The 22,895-nt window shown below is 40.7% G+C and overlaps 1 protein-coding gene across 1 annotated transcript; it reads left to right on the forward strand.

Moving 5' to 3' along the window:
* The first annotated feature begins 3,364 nt into the window (after positions 1 to 3,364).
* Positions 3,365 to 22,350, forward strand: zgc:100829 (uncharacterized protein LOC445149 homolog). The gene is made up of 8 exons (XM_059350903.1): positions 3,365 to 3,468; positions 4,193 to 4,777; positions 8,480 to 8,624; positions 9,683 to 9,785; positions 10,674 to 10,712; positions 10,809 to 10,850; positions 12,187 to 12,505; positions 21,173 to 22,350. Exons 2-8 carry the CDS (start codon positions 4,591 to 4,593, stop codon positions 21,385 to 21,387), a joined length of 1,050 nt encoding a protein of 349 aa, XP_059206886.1. The 5' UTR covers positions 3,365 to 3,468; positions 4,193 to 4,590; the 3' UTR covers positions 21,388 to 22,350.
* Positions 22,351 to 22,895: the final 545 nt, after the last annotated feature.

A 22,895-nucleotide genomic window follows, 5' to 3' on the forward strand; every position in this document is an offset into this window, starting at 1 on the left:
CATATAACACTTAAGAAATAGTAGATTATTGATAACAACCAAATCCACGTCTTTAAAGTTTTGTTTGTAAATAATATTTCTGATATGATTTTTGAGGTTTGCCCTACTACACAGTTTTTACGTTAGTCTAATAGTTTTATTACGTTATTAACTATTTTCAAGTTAGATTAATTTCTAATCACAATGTAGATTTGTAGTTTATAGTTTTGTAGACGTAATAAATATAATCTAAAACAGGCCAGGCATTATCTTTCACCAGATGATCAGCAACCACAACATAGTTTCTGCTTCTAAAACATGGCCATGTTTCTATGACATAAGGTGATTTACCAGAGGCCATCAACGTTGGGAGGATTTTTATTACTTTAAACAGTCATGTAACTTCTCCTCGACCACCTACCAGCAGAAAGCACAGAACAAATATGTTAATATAAGGTTGAGTTTGTATCTTCCACCACCATAAACACTCACTCTCCGGGGAGGTCAGAGGGCGAGTTCTGGACTTGCTCAAAAGCATTTCTGCAGGACATTTAAATGTCTGAGCTTTGTAAAGACCAGGATTGTGTCTCAGCCTCTTGGCCCCCCTGCTGGTCAGGAAGAAGAGTGGAGAAAAAAAAAAAAAGCTGTGCTAAAATGAGATGGACTCCAGCCCAGATGCCAACTCTGAGTTTGCTCTCCATCCAAGAGATTGGTTTAGGTCATGGCGGCTTTGAAAGCACAAGTGCGACAGTGCGTCAGAAGTGGTGATGACTTGTACTTAGTCAAACCAGGGCTATGTTTGTGAAAGCACCATGTACTTTATCAGTGAAATACTGTCCTTTTATCTTCTATAGGCACGGTTATGAAGCACAATGGCAATAATTGCTATAAAAATGCTTCTTTGGTTGATTAAGGATTTGTCGCAAACTTCCACTCTGCAAGCTGAGGACCATCTGCTTCATCAAACTGATATTTTATTGCTGGTGAAACAGCGATCATCACCTGAGCACTCCCTGACAGCACTGTACTATGACAGCCTGCTGCAATGACACTTTTATATCTTTCGTGTACGAGCTCCTGCATGCAGGTTTATTTACGCCGTCGTGTTACTGAGCTTTTCTGCCTGTGTTGGAAATGCAGTCTTTGCTTTAACATTGCTTCTATTTCTCTTTTACATGTCGAAGCAGTTTGGTTTTGGTGGTGACGTAATTCATAGCAGGCTTCACTCCACTTTTGGCCACTAGAGGACTCTCTTTACCTATAAATGATAGGCTCAGAAACAAAAGGGAGAGGAGAAGAAAGAAAGTTGCCTTTGGCTTCAGTGTGGGAGAATTAATCAGTGGTGGAACGTTACTAAGTACATTTACTCAAGTTCCGTACTTAAGTAAAGTACAAGTACCTCCAAATTGTACTTGAGTATTTACATTTTATGTAACTTTATACTTCTACTTCACTAAATTTGAGGCAAATATTGTACCTTTTACTCCATTACATTTTAGCTGCCAGCTTTTGTTACTTTTCAGATCAAGATTTAACATGTAAAACATGATCAATTTAAAGTGATGAGATATTTAAAAAAAAACAACAACTCATAACAGTATATTAAGATGATGTTATCTTTGCAAATTTGAATCTTTACAATATTAAAACGCTGCTTACATAAATGCATCAATAATAATATTAATAATACAGTAATATACTTTTAATATATAAAAAAAAATCTGAGCGGGGCCGTTTTGCATAACAAGTACTTTTACTTTTGATACTTTAAGTACATTTTGATGCTTATTCTTTTGTACTTTTACTTAAGTAATTTTTGAATGCAGGACTTTTACTTGTATTGGAGTCAATTCATAGTGTGGTATTAGTACTTTTACTTAAGTAAGAGATCAGAATTCTTCTTCCACCACTGGAATTAACAACTGACAAATGCTACAAGGCATACAGAGAGTTTAACATAAAAATGTGTATGTAAAATTTTGAATCACAACATACAATGTAGTCTACTATTTATATTTTACTGTTTTAACTTTTGCTTGGTGTCTTAAAATCAAAAGTCCATTTGCACCACATGAACTCAAATCCATCTGTAACTTTGTTTATTGTACACTCTCTCTTTTTGGCAAATTAATTATGAGTGTAGGGAGGTGACACAACTACAGAATGAAAATAAACAGAAATGATTAAGAGGTAATGGATTAATTACACAATATAATCATATGTGTATTATTACCATAATATCAATTTAATTTATCAAAATATCAAATTACAGTCTATACCAGAATACCAGACACATCTAGTTTAAATGACAGTTACCTTAAAGGTGTAATATGCAGGAATAGTTGCTTACTGTTTGTAACCACAACATTCATACATGACCGTTCTCTGAAAACAAAAGCAGACCACAAATTCACTCTTGTTTTGGAACAGGCGTCCCAGTTTTGGCTATATTTTAGATGTTTTTCAGTGCAGAGTTTGCTCATTTCAAAGCTTTGGGCACAAAGGGTGACGCCAAGAAATGTCCCAAACTAAGGCTGCACAATGAATCAAACTGTAGTCAATCACAATATGGACTAGTGCTATATACAAATTGCAGGAAGGTGCAATATTTGTGAAAGGCAATCTGTGTCATATTACCCTCTAAATAAAGTTTTGTTGTTTTGCCAGATGTCCAGGCTGACATCAGGAAAAAATATTTGCTGACGACCGAAAACCCCAAAGAAAACTCACACTGTGATCAATTTAATATATTTTTAAATGAAAATTAGAAAAATTATTAATTCCTTCCAGTATTTTGAATCATATCACAACTGCATATCAGTCAAAATAATCATGATTATATATTTTATCCAAATCATGCAGGCATATAGCTTTATAACGCAGCAAAATGTTAAGAAAGAGAAATTACGACAGAGGTTAGGGTCTCTGCACACACTTCCAGATCTACATAGTTTTTAGGAAAATCCTTCGAGTATACCCTTATATACATTTATACGTTGCCTATAGGGGAAAAAAAGAGGAAAATATTTTGTAGGTTATGCCCATTTAGTGCTGTCCCATTGTGGTGCCTGTTTGGTTTTTAAAATGCACTGTTGATGAAGAAAATGTATTTAAATGTGGAAGAGTTTTGTGGGAGGGAGAGCCCTGATGGAAAAAGGAACTTGAAAGTTTAGGTTGAAGGATTGTACGCCCTTTTTTTTTTCTTTTTTATGACTTCTTTAATGTGTGAGGTCAACTTCCTGAATTGCTCTCTTCCCCTTTTTTAAAATAAAGTGTGTGTGAGTGTGTGAGAGACAGAAGAAAGGAGGGAGAGAGAGAGAGAGAGAGAGAGAGGCAGAGGCAGAGGGAGAGGGAGAGGGAGGGAGATTATGGAATGTGTGATGTCATCAGCCCAGTCATACACACAAAGACGAGGAGGACCCACAGGCGCTCCGACTCTCTCAGCTTAGTTAGCATACTCTGCTGTGCAGCGGCTGTCTACATCCCACTGTGAGTACTTCAGCAAATTCTACCCTTCTCTTACATCTGTATCACTTTCTTTCTCTGTCCACCTCCCCCCATTCCCTGGGTTTCCTTCTCTGCACCCTGCAACGTGTTTCGCAGACACCAATCTGTATTCCAGCAGTGTGATAGTTCTCAGTCTGAGCTTTCTTTCCCTCCAAGTGCTGCTTATGTGGTAGCCATTGTTTAACTACCCACTGTGATTGGAGGAGTCCATTTCAATCCCCTTGTTAGAGAAACCGGCTCATGCTGTCCTGGGCTGTGACCCTGTTGTTGTTTTTTTTCCTCTCTCTCCCTCTCTCTCTTACAACCAGAAGCTGACAATGTTAAAATGGAGCCGCTATCTCGTGGGAGTTAGAGGGAGAGAGGAACATGGGTTTGGGAAGGGATGTGTGGTGGGGAGAGGGAGGGAGGGAGGGAGGGAGGGTGCTGGGGTGGGCCACTGATGACAGAAACAGTCCCATTCCTTTGGAATCTCCTCCCATTCTGGGCTACAGTCTTTCTGTCAGTTTAAAAACAGGGTTTGGGCTCTTCCGTATTCATGAAGGGAGGGACAAGATAGACTGAAACAGACTTTCTAAAGGAATTACTGGGAAAGTTTCTAAAAAGGTGAGAGGAAGAAGAGGAAATTAAGAATTATGTAGAGTCTATAGGGCACGACATAATCTTCCAAGTGTTTGTTTCAAGTGTTTTCTGTTTTTTTTTCTTTCAGATTGTCCCAATGATGACCTCCAAAGACAAAGGACTGATATGTTAGTAGGGTGGGGAAACTGTAAGCACAGCACAGAAAGGAAACAGGATTCTGTGTGTGTGTGCGTGTGTGCGTGTTTGCGTGTGTGTGTGTGAGTAAGTGTATGTATGTGTAAAATTGCACCTTATGTACAAAAGAGTGTGTGAGGATGAGCATGTGCCGAAATTCCTGAAGAAGACTTGATCAAAAAGATTGATTTTAGGATAAAGAAGCTGTGAAAGTCTTCTTCACCCTCCGAGATGAAACTATAAACCAACACTGTCCACCTCAAGAAGCTGCTGGCCAAAGCACAGCACCTTCTACCTCTTGACTACTCGGGCCAGGTGGCGCTAAGTTAACCAGCCCTGCCAGCCGCCAACATGCTGCAGCAGATTTTAAAGGACATGTACATAGACCCGGATGTTCTGGATGCTCTCAACGAGGACCAGAAAAAGACTCTGTTCCTGAAAATGCGCCAGGAGCAGGTGCGGCGCTGGAAAGAACGGGAGGAGAAACTGGAGAGAGAAGGGGGGGACGCCGAGTGCAAGCGAACAAAGCCAAAAAAAGGTAATCAGTGCAACACATCACCACCACCAGCTCACCTTTATGAACTTCCTGTTTATCTACTGCAACAGGGTGCAGCTTCAAGTTTTTCAAGGGGTTTTTAACAAAGCTTTTGACAGAAAACCATCTGTCACCCTTTCCTTTTAGTCAAGATGTGTGCAGTGAGCTACCTGATGCATGTGACAGACATCCTTAGCTGCTGGATGTTCTCTGTCACCTCAACAGCTGTTTGCCAAGGCAGGCAAAGCGTTTACCTGAAGTCCATTTGGCGAGTTTAAAGTTTCCTCAAGTACAATCTTGGGTGAACAAACACCAGCTGCTTCACATTAATGCGACTGTAATGCAGCATGAAGTCATTTATACAAGTTCTATTTATATTACTTACAGCAGATTAATGTTGCTGGTGGGTTATTGTTGATATTATACTCGCAGATGATGTTAACATTTAGAGAATGAAAGTAAAGTAGACGTCAAAAAAACATTACAAGAGCCTGTGTTATTAATAGCGTGGAAAAAGTGCTATTATATTTACATAATGGTGAATGCAAAGTATGCGTATGTGTTTTTATGCACATATTTTGCTCTCACACTCTCACTCAGATCACTGTGTTCCCAGTCACACTATGTAACATGAACCTACCAGTGACAGAGGGGAACATTCACTGCTTTCAGTCATGTCTGGTGCATGTTTGATAGAAAATAAATAGACTTAGATGACAAAAAAAAGCCATATTGGGAAGTGCACAAGCAGTGTGGAAGCTAAAAATCAGGAACTGCTTCTGATAAGCCACAGTCAGGGTACAGTCAGCAGAGTACAGTATCAAACAAAACAAAACAACCAGAAACTCAAGAGGCCGCAAGTCTGTCCTGAAACTGGTTTAACGCATACTGCACAATCCTGCCCGTCTGCATTTTCTCTGCCACAGTAGGAAGTACTAGTAGGCCTATGAGAAACCACGTGCTGACGTAACAAATTGTTCTATTTTTAATATTCCAAAGAAGAACTCATGCCATACAAGGTTTGGACAAAGTTGAAAGACACTTAATTTGTATGTACTCCTTAAAAGCATGATCTGGGGCATCATTTGCACAATCCCTGATGTAAACCCTTAATCTTTAACTATTTGAAATTAATTCATTTTGTCATATTTGTTTGTCATCTCCTTGCGTTTCACACCAGACGTGGTCCGGGCCTGAACTGAGATTGATTGACTGACGTGAGTCACCAAAATGAGAAGGAGGTGTTTTTCCATTCTGCTCCGCAACATCTTGAGGGCAACTGTCTGTTTGTTATTTGCAATTTTTCACAGTTGTTATAAAAGAAGCTTCAAGCGTTATATGTTATAAAAGAAGCTTCAAGCGTCTAGAAATTCCGATTTAAGTGCTAGAAAAGTGCTTGCATTTATTCCTAAAAAGCTGCACAAACCCTGACTGTGCTGACAGAGCAAACTACAGAAGGTTTGCACAGCAGTTGCTGAAAAAAAACAATCTTATATGTGACTTAAAGCAAATTAACAGCACGCAGCAGCCGGTGCATTAACTCTGATTGACAAAGTAATGTGATCTGTCTTGTCTTGGCTTACAACAAAGCACTTACTATCAACTGTGGTGCAGAGTGAGAGAACAGTGCTCTTTCTATCTCTTAATGACCAATGCAGCTGTCCTTCGGAGGCTGGATGGAGACTGCAGGCTGAGATCACATGGTCACAACTCTTCTCTTCGTTCGACAGCGCAGCAGAGGAAATGGTGGATAGTTGGTGTTTCTGTGTAAAAATATGAAGTGAGTCAACACTCAATCCCTCAAACAATTAGCAGCGAGTGAAACGGGAAGAGAGCAGGAAATGTATGTGTGTTGGAAAACAAAGCGTGTTTGATTTTATCTGGATGGCCTTGTGGGCGAGCTCACATGCTAAGTTTGTTTTCGTGCAGAGAATGATGCAGCTCAGGCCTGTTGCCTTTTTCTAGTCATGGGACTTTATGGCAGTTTGTGTTTACGCACATGACTATATACTGGTGTTTTTATGTCCTATGCAACCTGGTGATATTCACATGAGGCAGAAGCGTGGCTCAATGTAGAGTTTCTGTGACTTGGGGTGGCTGTGGCTCAGTTGGTAGAGCGGGTCATGTTCTGATCGGAGGGTTGGTGGTTCAATCGCCGACCATGGCAGCTACATGTCGAAGTACCCTTGAGCAAGATACTGAACCCCAAATTGCTCCCGATGCTGCGTTCATCTGTGTGTGAATGAATTCCCAATAGTAGCAGGTGGCACCAGTGTGCCCTGGTAACCTCGGCCACCAGTATGAATGTGTGTGTGAACGGGTGAATGAGCGTAGTGTGTAGTGTAAAGCGCTTTGTATAAAACCGCTATATCAGTGCACCCCATGTACTTAGTCCTTGTTTTTTTAAGATCTTAAGTTATTTCACAGTAGGACATCAATCTTCTACATCCATCTCACCTGCTAACCTCTAACACTCGTGTTGTGTTATAGCTGTCGGCTAGGACTGATAACTTGTTTATCCAGGTATGCTCTGACTGCTGTGTTTTCATAATCACCCTGGTATGCCCGGCTACAATGTGATCCACAGGGCAGGCTGGCAAAACCAGTTCGCTGCAAAAGTATGTTATCGTGTTTTCAACCGAACACGTTCTCATCCTCTAAAGTCATTTAATCTATTACATAATGAAAGTCGACTGATAGCCAAAACTATAAAACACAATGCACATTACCAACAAATTATAACAATATATTATAGACATTTTAACAGAATAACAGTTGCTGCTATATAAGAAATAGAAATAAGTAGGTATGTAAATAAAATAAAGATAAAAAAAAGCAGTATACTAAATATACAACAATATAAAAAACAAATGCAACAAGTCTTAGGTAAATAAAGATATGTGCAAATGTGTACCTATGTAACAAAAGTGTAAGTGACTAATTGAATTATTGCACAAAATAAGCAGATAAAGGCTTGAATATAAACACAATTCTTAATATTTTTTCTTAATGCTGCCTCCTACATTTCCAAACATTAGTCACAAAGCTTATATGGACTCATTGTCCTCACACAGACGGACAAATAAGAGTGAGAGTGTAACTGCAGAGCCAGATTTAAGGGTTAAGAATTGGGATTGAGTTTATATGATTGCTTCATGTCAGAACTACTTCAGATAAGTGTCTTTAAACAGTAAATTGAAGTGTATTCATATAAAAACAAGGGCAGGGTTTCCTGTCAACTCTGCTTATATCATAGAGAACATGAAGGTCCTGTCTAATACATTCATGATCTGCCGCAGCTGTTGCTCTACAAACCAAGACAGCAGCCTCAACTGCTGATGAAGTTTTATTTCTGAATGAACAGAGGGATTACTGATCATCTGAGAAATCTGGAATATTTGCAGATAAAGTTTTTCAAAAAATCGTATTGTTTAGAAAATAATGAATGGGGATTAAAAATCCTGGAAAGTTCAGAGAAATAAGTATTTTTCAAAATGTTGATAAAACTGAGCGACTATTGTTATATGTGCGTGTGAATCTTTCTTTTATTAAGTGTGATCCATAAAAACGTCTTTCCAGGATACATATTATCTTTTGGCTGCACTTGTTAACTTTAGCCCCTCTTTGAGTGAAGGATCTTCGCATGATTTACATGTTTAAACTTGCTCAGTTTGGACTCACTTAAATTGTGTGTTTTCTCTTCAGCCAACAGTAAGAATGTGAGCTGGCTGCTCGGCCGGGATGGAGATGTGGCGGTCATTGTGATCGGGGAGGTGGATGAGCTGAGCTCAAAATTCATCTGCTCTGGATTTGGAGAGAAGAAGGCGCCGGGTCTTCAGAACAATGCTTAGTAAGACACTTTTTCATATAAAACAGATGTTATTTGTAAGAGAATAGGCAATAAACAGCATGTAAAATGAGAACATCTTTTAGTGTTTTAGTGTTGTTTGCATAGGGTGATTTGGGAACTGTTATCATGTTTTTTGTTGTTGTTGTAAACTTAAAGAGGAACACCAGATAACTTCATAATTCTAATGTTATTGACATGGCCTATAAATTTGACTCTCTGAGCCAGAAGTGTCAAGCTTGTGTTGTCATAAGGTACAGAGCCTGGCGCTGCTCCATAAACAATGAGAGTTGCAGAGTCCAGAATCACAAACTACGCACTACACACTCAATTTGCATCCCATCATTCAACATACTCATAATAATCTGTTTATAGAGCTGCCTTGGTCGTTGTCTATTTTTTAAAAATCTGTGATACAATAATCAGAATCATGCACATGCACAAGCATTGAAAAATGAAACAAATAGCAGTGACACAAATAAAATAACAGCACAAAGGAAGCAAGTCTTACGTAAAATGAATAAATGATGCCTTGGTTGCTGTTAACCATTGTCTGTTATGGACATTACTGTCAGAAATCATTGCATTGTGAGATATTTAAGGCAGCATAGTGTCTAGTGCTTGCATAAAGTAAAATTTTTTGCCAGAAATAGTACACAATTTGCATACTATGAGTTTCATACTACGGTTTTGAAAGTGATATAACATCTCTGGTGCTGTTTTAGTGTATCAAATAGCATGTAAAAAAGGGGATTTTTGACACAACCAGCTGGCTTGTTATCGTTTTTTATACCCAAATGATTTTCACAATAGAAAATGTACCCACATGCTCAGAACATTCCCTCATGGAGCTCTTAGCATCATCTAAAACATCTTTCCCAATTCATTGTCTATGGAGCAGGTCCAGGCTTCATAATTTGAGATTCATCACTCTAGTTTTTGGATTTGGCAGAGAGCTTCCTGTTTTAGAGAATGTGTTTGAGTTTTAAAAATGGCCGTAGTTCCCCTTTAATCATGATAGTGCAGTTTGATATGACGTGGTGTGACTTCATGTTTTGCAGCCATCAAACCATCCTGAAGAGCAGAATAACCACAGAACCTGCCAGGACCGAGCGAGAGAACCTGTCTCCAAAAGCACAACCTGGAATTTCACTGAATTTAAAGGTGTGTAACCATTTATCTGTGGCCCTCAGAAACCAAGTCATGTTGTCTGTCATAATAATTCTCAAGCTGGGTGACAAAAAGTGATTTCAGGCACTTGAATCTGTTTTTTGTCATGTGGAACAACTGTCTCCTGGCCCCTTTATTTGGCTGCATTTTTACCACTCTATATGAACAAAATTATGAAAAGACTGATAGAGAAAATAGATAGAATTGTTATACTAAAGTCCTTTTTTATCTCTTCCTCTTAACTCAACAATTCCATCACCCATTCCACTTCTCTGACATGCAGTGCAGTTTATAAAAACTATCATTATGCTTTTGAGCATAATTGTTGAAAATCAATCCTCCCCACTAAAAAAACACAGCCTTATTAATTAGAGCCTCTATTTGGTGTCAAAATAAGCTCTCACTCTGCATAATTCACAGTGTGGTGATATTTCGTGCATGCACTTGGCTGCCTGAGCTGTTGATTTTAATAGTTGGAGGGGTGGAGTGAGTGAGTGAGGGGGCTCCTTTTTTATTTCTATTTTCACGCTATCTTAAAGAGAGATTTGCTGCGTTGTCATGGCAACCGTGCACACGCTGAGCCAGAGCGAGCCGGGGTCTCATCTGGCCTGACCACGATGGTTTCTCTGAGCTAAAGCTGCACGCTGCTCACTCAGTGGAAACATGAGCGTCCCAGACTGTCACTGATTTTACAGCAGTCACATTAACACATCCTCTGCACAGACATGCTTCAAAACACTCTTTCTTTCATAAGATGCATCACTCTTATGCAACTCTTTGGCCCGTTTCCTGCTCACTGAAGTACTGAACTGACTCAAAGTTTAAGGAGGGTGACGTGTCTCCTTTTGGTATCATCTAACATGGCACTGTCTTTCCCAACAGGGGAAGACTGAGGAGACGAGCACTTTACTCCCTCTGCCGGTGAGTTGGAGCAACTGCAGGCTATAATTGAGCTCTGTGCACTGGGGTTGCATCATGGCCTGTAACACTCGTGTAATGTCTTTGTTGAACCCACAGGTGTCAGTGAGTGAGCATTCATCACCTCCAGCATCAGAAAAGGTATGTGGGAATTGAAGTAATTGTAGGTTTTTCTTCATGCAAACCTTTTTTAAGCATTTTACTGCCCTTTGTATACATTCTAGATGGTTTAGAAGGGAAAAACACTTTATGTTTTTGTGTCATCTCTACTGGATGAAACATTTTAAAACACATATCCCAGCAAGGTGGTATTAAAAGTGTATTAATCCACTCTGCAGTGCTTGGAAATGTAGCTTGCGTGTCTTTTCATGGCACTCTCTGTAAGTAACAGGAAATGGTGGTTAGGCCAGCTGTCCCCTCTCTCCCAGCCTCTCTGCAGATCATCTTTCTCCCAGCATTCTCCCTCCCTGCTCTCCCGCTCGTCTGAGCTGCCGCACCCCCTAACAGCTCTCTCCGGGGAACAGCTGAACTGAACTGTCCTCCCACTGGCTCCATCATTGCTCCAGCCTTTGGGTTGTCTGGGGAGTGTGCTCTCCATTTCCCATTCGCTTTCTTTCCCTTTTTTTGTGTTTATGTGCACGCAAATGTGTGTGTGTGCAGGTGACACGCGCCGCGAGAACAGCTGAATCACAGAGGCAAGGCAGGATTTCTGGACTGCCCTAGAACAGATGGTTGATGAACTTGATCAGGGAATTAAAACGCCAGAGATAGAGAATGCGTCAGTCGCAGATGGATGGGATTGTGGGATAGTCTCTTGAGGTTTGGGCGCGTGAGCTCTCCTCTGTTCTCTGTTTTTCCCTCCTCTTTGCCACAGAAGAAAATGTCTCTCCCTTACTTCTTATACTGTATCTACACCAGACTCTCCATATTACAGGCCCCAACACATCTCTGGGCATCCCATGCTGATGTGGCATGAGGAGGTTTGGCCGGTCTGACAGCCCGAGCCTCCCCTTTCATGATTCATTATTCTGTTGAATGTCTTGTTTGTAGGTATAGAGTGATTTGTTTCAGGGAACAGGAAGCGGCTGGTTTGGTGCGGCAGATGTATTAGCGGCTGTTGCTAGCCCTGCTGCAGGTTTTCTCCAGTTGATTTAGAGTGGGAAGGAGTGAGCCTGAAAGAGGAGGAGGGAGTGAGATTGTTGATTAAGAAGGCGTTAGATCAGGAGGGAAGATTAGCGAGGCTGCTTGATTTCCAAGTCACCTTATAATTTTCTCTCCACACATCCTTTAACTCTTAATCAGTGGTCATAGTTCTGCATGCTTCATTATGGCACAGTGTAGTCATTGGAGAACTGTAATTTGGTGAATCATTTATCCAATGATTTAATCAAACATGACAGTAATTCCACTGTATGTGAATTAGCTGTCAACACTGATCGCGCTCTTCTGTCCTCTTTTGTCACTCTTCCGTCTGCAGCCTGAGTTGAAGTCAGCCAGTGCAACTGAGCAGAAGTCAGTTCCCCAGCCCTCCATCTGCTCCAGGGCTCCCATGAGAGCTAGCCCTGTCAATGTGAGACCAGCTTCTGCAAATGCAGCACCAGGCTCTGTCAACACAAGACCCGGCGTCGCAAATCTGAGACTGGCCACCACCACTACCACCACCACCGCCACTGCTGCTGCTGCTGCTGCACCATCCCCTTCCCCCATCAGCACTGTCAAAATAGACTCTGGAGCAACCAGAAGTGGCCTGCACTCACAGGGACTTCAGAAGCCAAAAGAATCACAGGGCGGAAAAGGTGAGTGAGCATAGCATCATGGGTAAGGGCTCATGACGGGTCTGATGGCAAAAGAAGGAAACCAAATCTTCCTTTATGTGTAATAAATGACCTAAAATACACGTGAGACACATGAGACACCCCTTAGATTAGCATATCCATAAATCTCTATAACTTCCACAATGTATTTCTTAGTTAGATGTTACATAATGGAGAAAGACAGGACACAGATGTGGTTTGAAAATTAAATCTATAACTAGCTCAGCGTACATGGCAATTACCACAAGCAAGAGAACTCCTTTTCACTGCTTCTCAGGGCCAGAGCCAGATGGACGCATGCTTCCATTCCAGATTACTAAATTGCCTAAAAAGCTTTACGTTGTTTAGGAAAACATGATAGTTGCCAAGGGAGAAAAAAATCCATCCCGCAGAGTCTACATCATATTTGGTATCCAGTTGTCCAACAAGTGTTTGAAATTAAACAAAATCTACTCCTGCCACCTAAAAATCAGCAAAAATGGAGTGATACTATTTAAGATCCATAACATAGGTAGGTTAGCATTACTGATCATGAAACATATTCTTGATAGACTATGCTGGAGTACGTTTCACAGAATTAATGTTTAGATGTTAAATCTGATAAATGTGAATCCATCCCACAATAAGCTTGGCTGTCTTCAATATTCTGAATTGATTATTAGGACAACAGAAAAATCATTGTTTTATTATATTAGATTTATTTGGGTAATATAACAACCCCACATGACAATATTAGTGCCAAGCTAGAGGACGATATTTCCCCAGTAATTTATTATTTTTATTATTCTTTATTTATCGGTCCACTGAAAGAGACCCAAAGTTGAAGGTATTTTAAAAACCTTAAAGATCCAAGGCTGTTGAGAAGACCCCAGAAGACCCTCCCACCCCCGCTCTGCTTCTTCTCTCTGAGAGCAATAACGGCTGCAGAGAGCTGAACAGAACCAGCCTGAACAAAGTTCATACCAGATAGGTTTCTCAGTGCTGCAGCACAGAAGAAGGATTTATTTCTCCAAAGCTAATGTGCTCGCCAAACAGTGCCTCAGCCCGCTGGAATCTTTATGGACTGGCAGAGTGAAAAGAGGCCAGCCTGGAGGGGAAAAAGCTTCTGTGTGACTGGGATTTGTGTCGTCGTACCACATCGCCCCCACACACCTGCTTGTTTGGTAGCTTTTCTATTGTCAAGGGCGCATGTTAGCAGGGAAGCTGTCAATAAACACTCTGGCTCGGTTGAGGTGCACGGTCATATAACCAGATCAAGTGTGGTGCGGGAGGACAGACTAATATAAGATGGAACATTTGCTTTCACAGGATTTGAGATTCAATATGGGCTGAATAGCGAGATGAAGGAACTCCAAAAATGTCATGGTCTCTGAAAGCCATGGTTGTTGTTGGGTTTTTTTTTTTTTAAATTGTAATATTTCTCAAAAATCTTCAATTTCTCCTTTGCTATTCACTAATTTGCCATAATTAGAGTGTACCCTATATTTCAAAGTCCTAATCAACTCTGCCTCCACTTTATATTAAGGGTGCATTTTGTAATCCCCAGCCAAATGCTCCAACAACAAAAAAAAGGTGGCAATATTTCACCTTGTGCAGGTAATGCATGAGTTACTAAATGCAGCGATGTACTCGGAATTGTGTTGAGTAAGACATGCAATAAACCTCGAGATGTCCTCAAACATGTATAGTAGGCTTTCAAAACTAAAATTAAGACCCAAATTGAGAGCAAATTACTTTTGTGTACACGGCTCTCAACATGCCGTTCTCTGAGCCGGTGGCTATGCTAACAGTGCTAACACCGTATGACGTATAAAAGCAGTACAGAGTGGCAGGGAGTGGGACACACACAGGAGCAGCTACCACGATAGTTTGTTCTTGATTGTTGTCAACAAAAAACAGAGAAGCTTGGATGCAAACACAAACAGTGTAAGTGTGACTACCTTCTCTGGTCAGGACGCCATTAATCCACTGTATATATACGTATAAATAGTTGTTTACTGCTATATTTCTGGGCAAATTGCACCTCTAAATGGTAGATCATAAGATCATTTTATGTAAATTAAGTCAGTAAATTGGATTTCGCTCTTCATTTAGTTGAGTAAAATAAGACAATTCTGCATTTTAAATCAGGTTATATATATATATATTTGATGAGCTATGAGAGTTTAACCATTACCCACATTGGAATTTTTCTCGTCTGTGCTATTCCACAGCCTTTGTTATTATTAAAACAGTAACTTTATAATGCACAAGGCATGAGGGCAGAGTGGTGGGAAAAAATAACCAATTAACTGCAACCCTTAGAGGCATTACATTTTAACTGGCTTCCACCTTTTTAATCAGTTTTTCACAAACCAGTTGGAAATGCAGATGCTCATTGTGTAGACTCTAGGGATCTTTTTCTACATAACAGATATCTTTGGCGCTTACATAAATATTACTGTCACAAGGTCTTACAGAGTGTTGCGTATATTACTTCTTTTTTGAGTTATCATTGTTATTCCTGGACTTCCTGTCTGAACACAGCGCCCAATTTCATGAATTGACCAAGCTCTCATTCACCATACAGTGACCCAGTTATTTAGAAAAATGGGGAGTGTGAGGGTGAAGTTAGCACCATCCAGTGGAAAGCAATGATACTGTAGAAAAAAAAGGTCTAGCTGAATAGAAAACCTGATCTCCATAAGGTCCCTCTGCTGGAAAAATGTTCATCCTACAGCACATTCACACTGCAAACACACTGCAACTATTCCTAACATTAACATGCTCTGGGTAGTTGAGTTTTTATCAGAGAAGCTTAATTAAAGCAAAACACTTCTTCTGTGGGGCATTAATATGAATTAAAAAAAAGTATACAGATACAGACACAAAATGAAAACGTATTGTTCAGCTGCGAGAGCACATTTTCTTATTCCTTTGAACAGTAATTAAAGGTTTTCTGGGTCAATGCCATGCAGAACTAGTGTAGTTAAAAATCAATGCAAATTTAGATAAAAGTCAGATTATTATTAGGGAGTCAAATGTTGTCAACGTAGATGATTCCCAACTGAAAAAACACCAAAGTAATCTCCAATATAATGTCACAATGACAGACAGTTCCTCAAGGTTGAGCATCTGCGTAATCTTTTGCCTGCATGTCTTCGAGCACTTCTTAAAGACAGCTGAATGGGCAAGAAAATCAATTCGACATCTGACTTTTTTTTTCTCTCCCTCTCTTTTCACATTCCTGGCAGTTAATTGTAGTTTTTGGAGGCAAATCGCTCCAAAAACCAGACACGAGAGATAACAAGCTCTTATTATTGTCACCAAGAGGAAAAATCCTGGACGTGTTTATGAAATATTGTTTGCAGATATTGCCTAGCAATCAAATCGCCAATTTCTGCTCTTAACACAGTCAAGTAAGAAATCTGTTTGTGGATGCATGGGAAGTGAGCTCAGCGCTTTAAAAAGGGCTTCCAAATGACTAAAACCTGGATAGAAAGAAGAAACCAAAAGATACAATTCCAATGAATCATGGTTGCACGGGTGTGTGTGTGTGTTTGTGCGTGCGTGTATGTGTGTGTGTGTGTGAGTGAGTGTGTGTGTGTGTGTGCCTGCACCCACATTGGTGGCTGGATATGAGACCAGTGGGCAATGCCAGGGCAGTGAATAACAGATGAATGTAGGGAAAAGGAAAAGAAAGGGAAAGGAACAGCTGGTGTGGTGGGAGTTGAGGTGGGCTGAACACAGTGCTGAATAAATGTGTCTTGACTGTGGACAAAAAAATACTGACAGAGTGTCTGTCCTTGACAATGGCAGGAAGCTTGTTCCAAAGGGGAGGAGGAGGCCGATTAGGATAAGGCTCATGCCTCAGCTGTTTTCTTTTGAATGTGGGTAATGACAAGGATTCCTGCATCCTGTGAGCAGAGACTGTGGCCCACTCAACAGTTGTAGAAGATGAACCTAATAATCTGCTTTGGCTACAATCATTTGTATTCACGAGGACCCACTGGAGCTGGACTAAACTTGTGCAACACTTGAGAATTAAACAAGTCGTATATGAGATTGGACGCTTTGAGGAAAACTAAGTAGACCAGAGAGGCCAGCTTAAAAAGTAACACCGGATTGAAAGAAACGCTCTGGTTATTGTCAAGATGTAGCTGTCAAACGTCAGGACAGAGTTAGAGGAAGGATAGAATCAAGTTTTAATTTGTATTTGAAGTAATACAATTTATACAGGATCTAAGATATCTTAACTTTAGAACTATGTGAACTTTTAAAATGTAATCACTAAGGCTCAGGACCCAGGTTTGAATCTGGCTCATGTCTCCCCCTCTGTAAATTTAAGCAAAAAATGACAAGAAAAATAAAATTTAAAATAAATCTTATCAGCTTAAAGATGCTTTGATGATAATGAGGTAAAATCAGGATAAATTTGTGTGAAAAAATAATTTTAAAAATGCTATTTTAAAGTTTCAAAGATTTTCGTTTTGTTCCCTTTGGCGGCCCCTTTGGCGATAAGCTGGAATTTCAGGTGTGTTTCTGAATCTCACTTGTTGTGAAGTTTTGTTGTATGTTGCATCAGCTCCACCTACCCTCTCTGGTCAAGCAACCTCTGCTTAGTGATGGGAAACTGTCACCAACTCTGTGCAGCTTGTGATTTTTCCTGGGAACACAAATATAAGGGCTTCCATCTGTGGGCCATAGACTCAATCAACAATGTTTTTTACTTCGTTTGGTGACAGATAGTGACTAAGCATATATTAATTTGAATTTAAATTTCAGAGATTACTGGTTTTACTTTATACAGAAACATGTTTATTTACTTTTAAATTATTGTCAAATAACTAATCCCTCCCTACTCCCTCTTTCTTCCTCTTCAGTGTCAATTACTTAAAGCATTTTTTCTGTGACACAAGAGAGCCTAATTTACTGCAAACTGCAATGACCTGTGTCCTCCTTCAGCTGGGAACATAACTGGGGCAGATGTCATCCAATCTGGATAAAAATTTGTTCAAACCAATCTACTCCTTTAAAAAAAATGTTTTTTTCCATACAAATCTACAAATAAAAAAAAAAAGATAAGGCTAACTTGATGTTAAAGTTATGTATAATTTGCATGAAGACATGAGTAAAGGACATATTATGGGTAACATATCAGATAATATATGACGTGGGTAGAGACAGTGTTAACATGTGTATGGGTCACATGATTTTAGCATGTGTGTGAGCATGAAAATGTATCAATCTCCTGCAGCTGGCAGTATGTGTTCATGTGTGTGTGTGTGTGTGTGTGTGTGTGTGTGTGTGTTCATGTTTATAAACCCCTCTCTGTCTGTCGGTCGGCTTTCCTCTCCTCTCTCTTCACCTTCAGAGGGAAGGACACACATTCCAGCGCTGCTTCCCGACTCTAGCCCTGGGCGACGCTCAGCCAGAGCTGATAAGTGACAGGGGCCCAGCCCCCACACAGGAGGGCCACCCCCCCTTGCTTACACACACACACACACACACACACTCTCCTCCCTGCCCTTCAGTCCACAGACATGCTGCTCGGGAATTCTGCCCTCTGCCCCACTTCTGCCCCCCACCTCCTCACCCGAGGGCCCTCCCCCTCCTCCGCTCCTCTCTTTCTGCCAGAGACGTGGAGGTCTTTAAAGAGATAGATTGGTCTTTAATTTTTGTGCTAGCCTGGTCAGTGACACTGCTTCCCGCCCCCTCCTCTTTGTCCTCCCTGTACATTTACGAGCTGGACTGAGATGTGAGGAGTGGCGTTGGAAGGCTCAAATGGGAGATTAATCAATCTTGACGAGTGATTTAATGCAGAGATTCTCTTTCATTTTAATAGGTGTTTTCGCAGGTAGCTTTAATGACTGTTTCTGCTGACGGGGCTGAGAGTGCAGCTGCTGAGGAGAGTTTCAGGCAGAAAGGCGTGGGGTCTAAGCATTTTTTGGGTGTGTTTAGACAGGTTAGTCAGGTTACCTGTAGGAGGGTATTAGATTTTTGCTTTAAGAAACACTCTCAAAATACATATATATATATATATATGTATATGTATTTGTATTATTTCCAGTCCATGCTTATAACACAATTTCTCCCTCTCCTTCTCTTTCTATCTCTCTGTCTCTCTATTAAGCATTCCACTCAGACCTGCACCAAGGCTCTGAGCTCAAAAAACTCTCTGACCATGAGTGTGTATGTGCCTGTATCTGTGTTTGTGCGTATCTGTGTGTGTGTGTGTGTGTGTGTGTGTGTGTGTGTGTGACTGCGTGTGTGTGTGTGACTGCGTGTGTGTGTGTGTGTGTGTGTGTGACTGCGTGTGTGCTCGGTGCGTGCCTGAATGTGTGTCAGCCTCAATTGCTGGAGCCTATCCAAGGTTTCCGTGGTGACCACACAACACAACGAGACAATCAGAGGCAAGCCCACGCAGCGCGGCGAGAGGACATTAACACAGGAACTGCGGGTCAGGGGGCAGAGGAAGGCAGGGCAAGACAGGGGGAGAGGAGGATGAAGAGGAAGGTGGAGGGAGGTGTTAGAGTCACAGGGAGAAGGGGAAGAGAGAGTGAGAGAGGGGGAGAGAAAGGAGAGTAAACAACAATAAACAATAACACAAGCTTAAAGGCAACTTTAGGTCTCCCACTCTCATGCCTGCAAGACATCAAGAGCTTTAAAGGTTTCCTGGCCCCAGGAGTGCCTGTGTGGTTTTGGCTGTACCCCACCTCTGTGTGTGTGCGTGCGTGTGTGTGTGTGTGTGTGTGTGTGTGTGTGTGTGTGTGTGTGTGTGTGTGTGTGTGTGTGTGTGTGTGTCTGTGTGTGTGTGTGTCTGTGTGTGTGTGTGTGTGTGCAATGCGGTGGTGTTAGTCAGAGATGGCTGTATGCGTGACTGAATCCATGAGCAGGAGGGCTGTGCGAAGGTGCATGTTTGTGTTTATGTGTGTGTGTGTGTGTGTGTGTGTGTGTGTGTGTGTGTGTGAGCGTGCACGGAGCGGACTGTAACATGAGAACGTGCGTGTCTTTTGAAATTTCAACTGTTAGAAAAACTGTGTGTACGCTTGTGCATGTTTTCACTTTATTGTGTGTGTGTGTGTGTGTGTGTGTGTGTGTGTGTGTGTCTGTGAGCTTGTGTGCGTCTGCAGCCGTGCACGCGGGCGCTCTCACATATCTCTGTCCCCCGGGGATGACGCTAAAAATATGTGGCTCCTCAAGCCTTCTGGTGTCTGAGCAGCGTCTGTCTGCTCTCCATTGCCGTCCCTGTGGCCCTCCCTCCCCTCCGTTACTCCTGTTCCCTCCATTCCTCCCTCAATTACACCCTCTTCCAAACACAGTACCTCAGCAAGCACACACACACACACACACACACACACACACACACACACACACACACACACACACACACACACACACACACACACACACACACACACACACACACACACACGCACACACACACACACCAAGTACACCCAGCTGTGTCCCTACTACACTTCCACTGAGGATGACCTCTGCTCAGCCAGAGTGGGATAAAGGGAGGCGAATGAAAAGGAGAAAAAAGCAGGTAGAGAAGAGTGAGGAAAAATAAAGGCGCACTATTTGGAGAGAGGAAATTATCGGGCGGTGTGGGAAGACCAGGCTCCTGCTTTTGCAACAATAGCACACATGCTGAAAATGTCTTTTTTTATGGTTTTAAACTGATTTTCACCTAGATGTGATGTTCTCATGCTTCTAAAAGGTGTTTTGTTTCTAGCTGCAACAAGACACTGACCGCTGGAGTTTACAGTAAACAAGGTCCCCTTGAGACAGGCACAGCCCAGAACATTGTCCCATAATACACAATGAGGGGGAAAACTGGGGAAAAAATGCAAATGAGAAAATTATTGTGTGCTAAAATTCCTCTAAGGAAGTTTATTTCATCCTCTTACAGTTTGTAGCAGATGCAGTGTAGCACTTATTACATAGATATAACATACTTTTTGTTATAAAAGTGTTTTTGTTTACTTTATTCTTGTTTTAACTTTTAAGTTTTGTTTTAGTTTATTTTTACTCAGTTGTTAAGAGTGTGTTTGCTATTTTTTTTGTTAAGTTTCAGTTTTTCAAAAAGGTTTAAATTTAGTTTAGTGTCTTTGTTAGGACTAGGTATAAGCTCTCCTTTTTTCAGTAGTTATGCATTATAGTTAATAAATAAATAAAGCTAAAAGGAATTTTCATTTCATTTTATTTTTTATTTTATTTATTTATTTAGTTTTTAGTTTTCCTTTTTGAACCAGGCAGTATCATTTTGATTTAGATTATTATTTTCTTAAAGGTTTTTTATTATTATTAATTTCCAGTTTATGCCATATTTTTCACTGCTTATTTTCCTTTTAGTTTCAGTTTGACTTTACAACAATAACCCTGTTTAAAACAAGGACATAAAGCAGTCACAAATAAAATAAAAAAATAAGGGTTCAATTATCTGTATTTAAATTATTTTGGTTTTAAAGATTCTGCAAATGCTATTTTTTAAATTTCTGCAAATTCAATATTTTAAATAATAAAGTTTTGAAATTACAAATTCCACTTTAAAAAAAAATGAAATACAAACCCTAAAATAAATAATTAAAATGAATCACCGCTCAGTGTTCGGCAGTCAGGTAGTCACATGTCTGATGGAAATCTGACCCTCTCTTTTCTCAGACATTGGCGCATCAGAAGTGTCTCGGAGGGCTGCCTCAGAGGAGGCCGGGTCATCAGGGAGCACGCCAACCTGCGCAGGGCGCGGCCGGGTGGCTCAGCTGATGAAAAACTTCAGCACTGAAAGCACTGCACAGACCCCCCCGCGCAGCATCAAGCCTCCTCTCCCCACCAAGCCTAGCCACTTGCGTCTAACGAGCACACCTACTGTCAGGTAACTCTCACACACTGATGCACAAACGCCCACTCAGCTTCACGCATCCCAGCGATTCAAATAAAGCCACACTGGACAATGTCGGACCCCTAATGCGGAGCCTCAGCCAGTGGGTTAATGGGATGGAGAACTCCAAAGGTGGAAAAGAAGAAAATGTTCACAATGTTGCTATCACTCCCAAAGCACAGCGATGGAAATGCTTGAATGTAATGGTTTTGTTTTATCTCTGGATGCTGCAGTACTGTAAACACTCTTTGTGGGGGGGGGAAAACTCCAAAGCAATAGATTGCTATGTATATGTATTTTTTCCAGGGAATTGATGACTATCACATGTATTCACTTGATGTTGATACTTTCCACTTTGTGTAACATGGGGAAAAATTTTCTTGTTCAATTCACAAAATACACACACACACACACACACAATATTGTTTACTCACCAATGACATTATTATAGTTGCATGTGCTCATATGCAGACACACATGTGGTTCAGGACAAAGAATGGGCATGGGCAGGCATAATGGGGTGGAATAAGGCACAGCAGGGTCCTCCTTCATCTAGCTGCCTCCTCCTTGGGAATACTCTCGGGTTGTTTATTTGTCACAGTGCAATGTATGTCTCCCTCTGCCACCTGGCAGGAGCCTCACTGCGACCTGTTGTGGACCAATGACAGTGCCAAATGCATCGTCTGTCACTCCCAGTGGATCAAGTTAGACAGTCGCTGCCAAATAATCCAGCTCTGTGTTATTTTTCTGCAATGTTTTCCGTACTATTCTAGACATGTGTGGCTGTACTTTTTCTTTTTTATATTTCTGACATTTTCTATAGGGAGAAAGCTGTTTTGTTAATGGGATATTTAACATTACTATGATGCTCACTTGTAAAATGAGAAACTTTTTTTTTTTTATCTTTGATGTCAATTTTGTATGGTGCAATCAAAGAAACAATAAAATTGTATAAATTGTACAGCTTGTATTTTGAAATTCTTTTGTTGGTATGTCAGTGTTGTTGGCTTCCGGCTGCGATCACCCATTTGATATTGAGAGGGAGTTTGTAATGTAGGCCTTTTATGACCCTGAAGAGGGACCTGGAGGGAATTCTTCCTGGGAGAAAAATGTAGAAACTTAACAGCTAAATTGAATTGAAACAAAAATCCTGGATGATTAAGGTCATGTTACATTAAGAGGTCAAGCTGTAGATATGCATATCACTACAACTTGTAGCAATAATAAAGGCATTTTAAAAAAAAAACAATTATTCACATATTTGTTTTATATGTTTGTGGCTTTTTTAAATCAATATGTGAGAGGAAGGGTGGGGGGCATTTTTAGCATATCCTCATGATTCTTAAAAAAAAAAAACCCATTATTTTTTATGCCTTGCACAAAATGAGAAAGTTTGATTGGAATGCAAGCCACATCACTGACATGTCTTAACACTCACATCTCACACATGACATCACAATGTAAACGAAGCAACGTGGAGAACTTCCCTCTGGCTTGTACTGTACT

The sequence above is a fragment of the Centropristis striata genome, chromosome 15, assembly GCF_030273125.1.
Source record: "Centropristis striata isolate RG_2023a ecotype Rhode Island chromosome 15, C.striata_1.0, whole genome shotgun sequence".
Taxonomy (NCBI): domain Eukaryota; kingdom Metazoa; phylum Chordata; class Actinopteri; order Perciformes; family Serranidae; genus Centropristis; species Centropristis striata.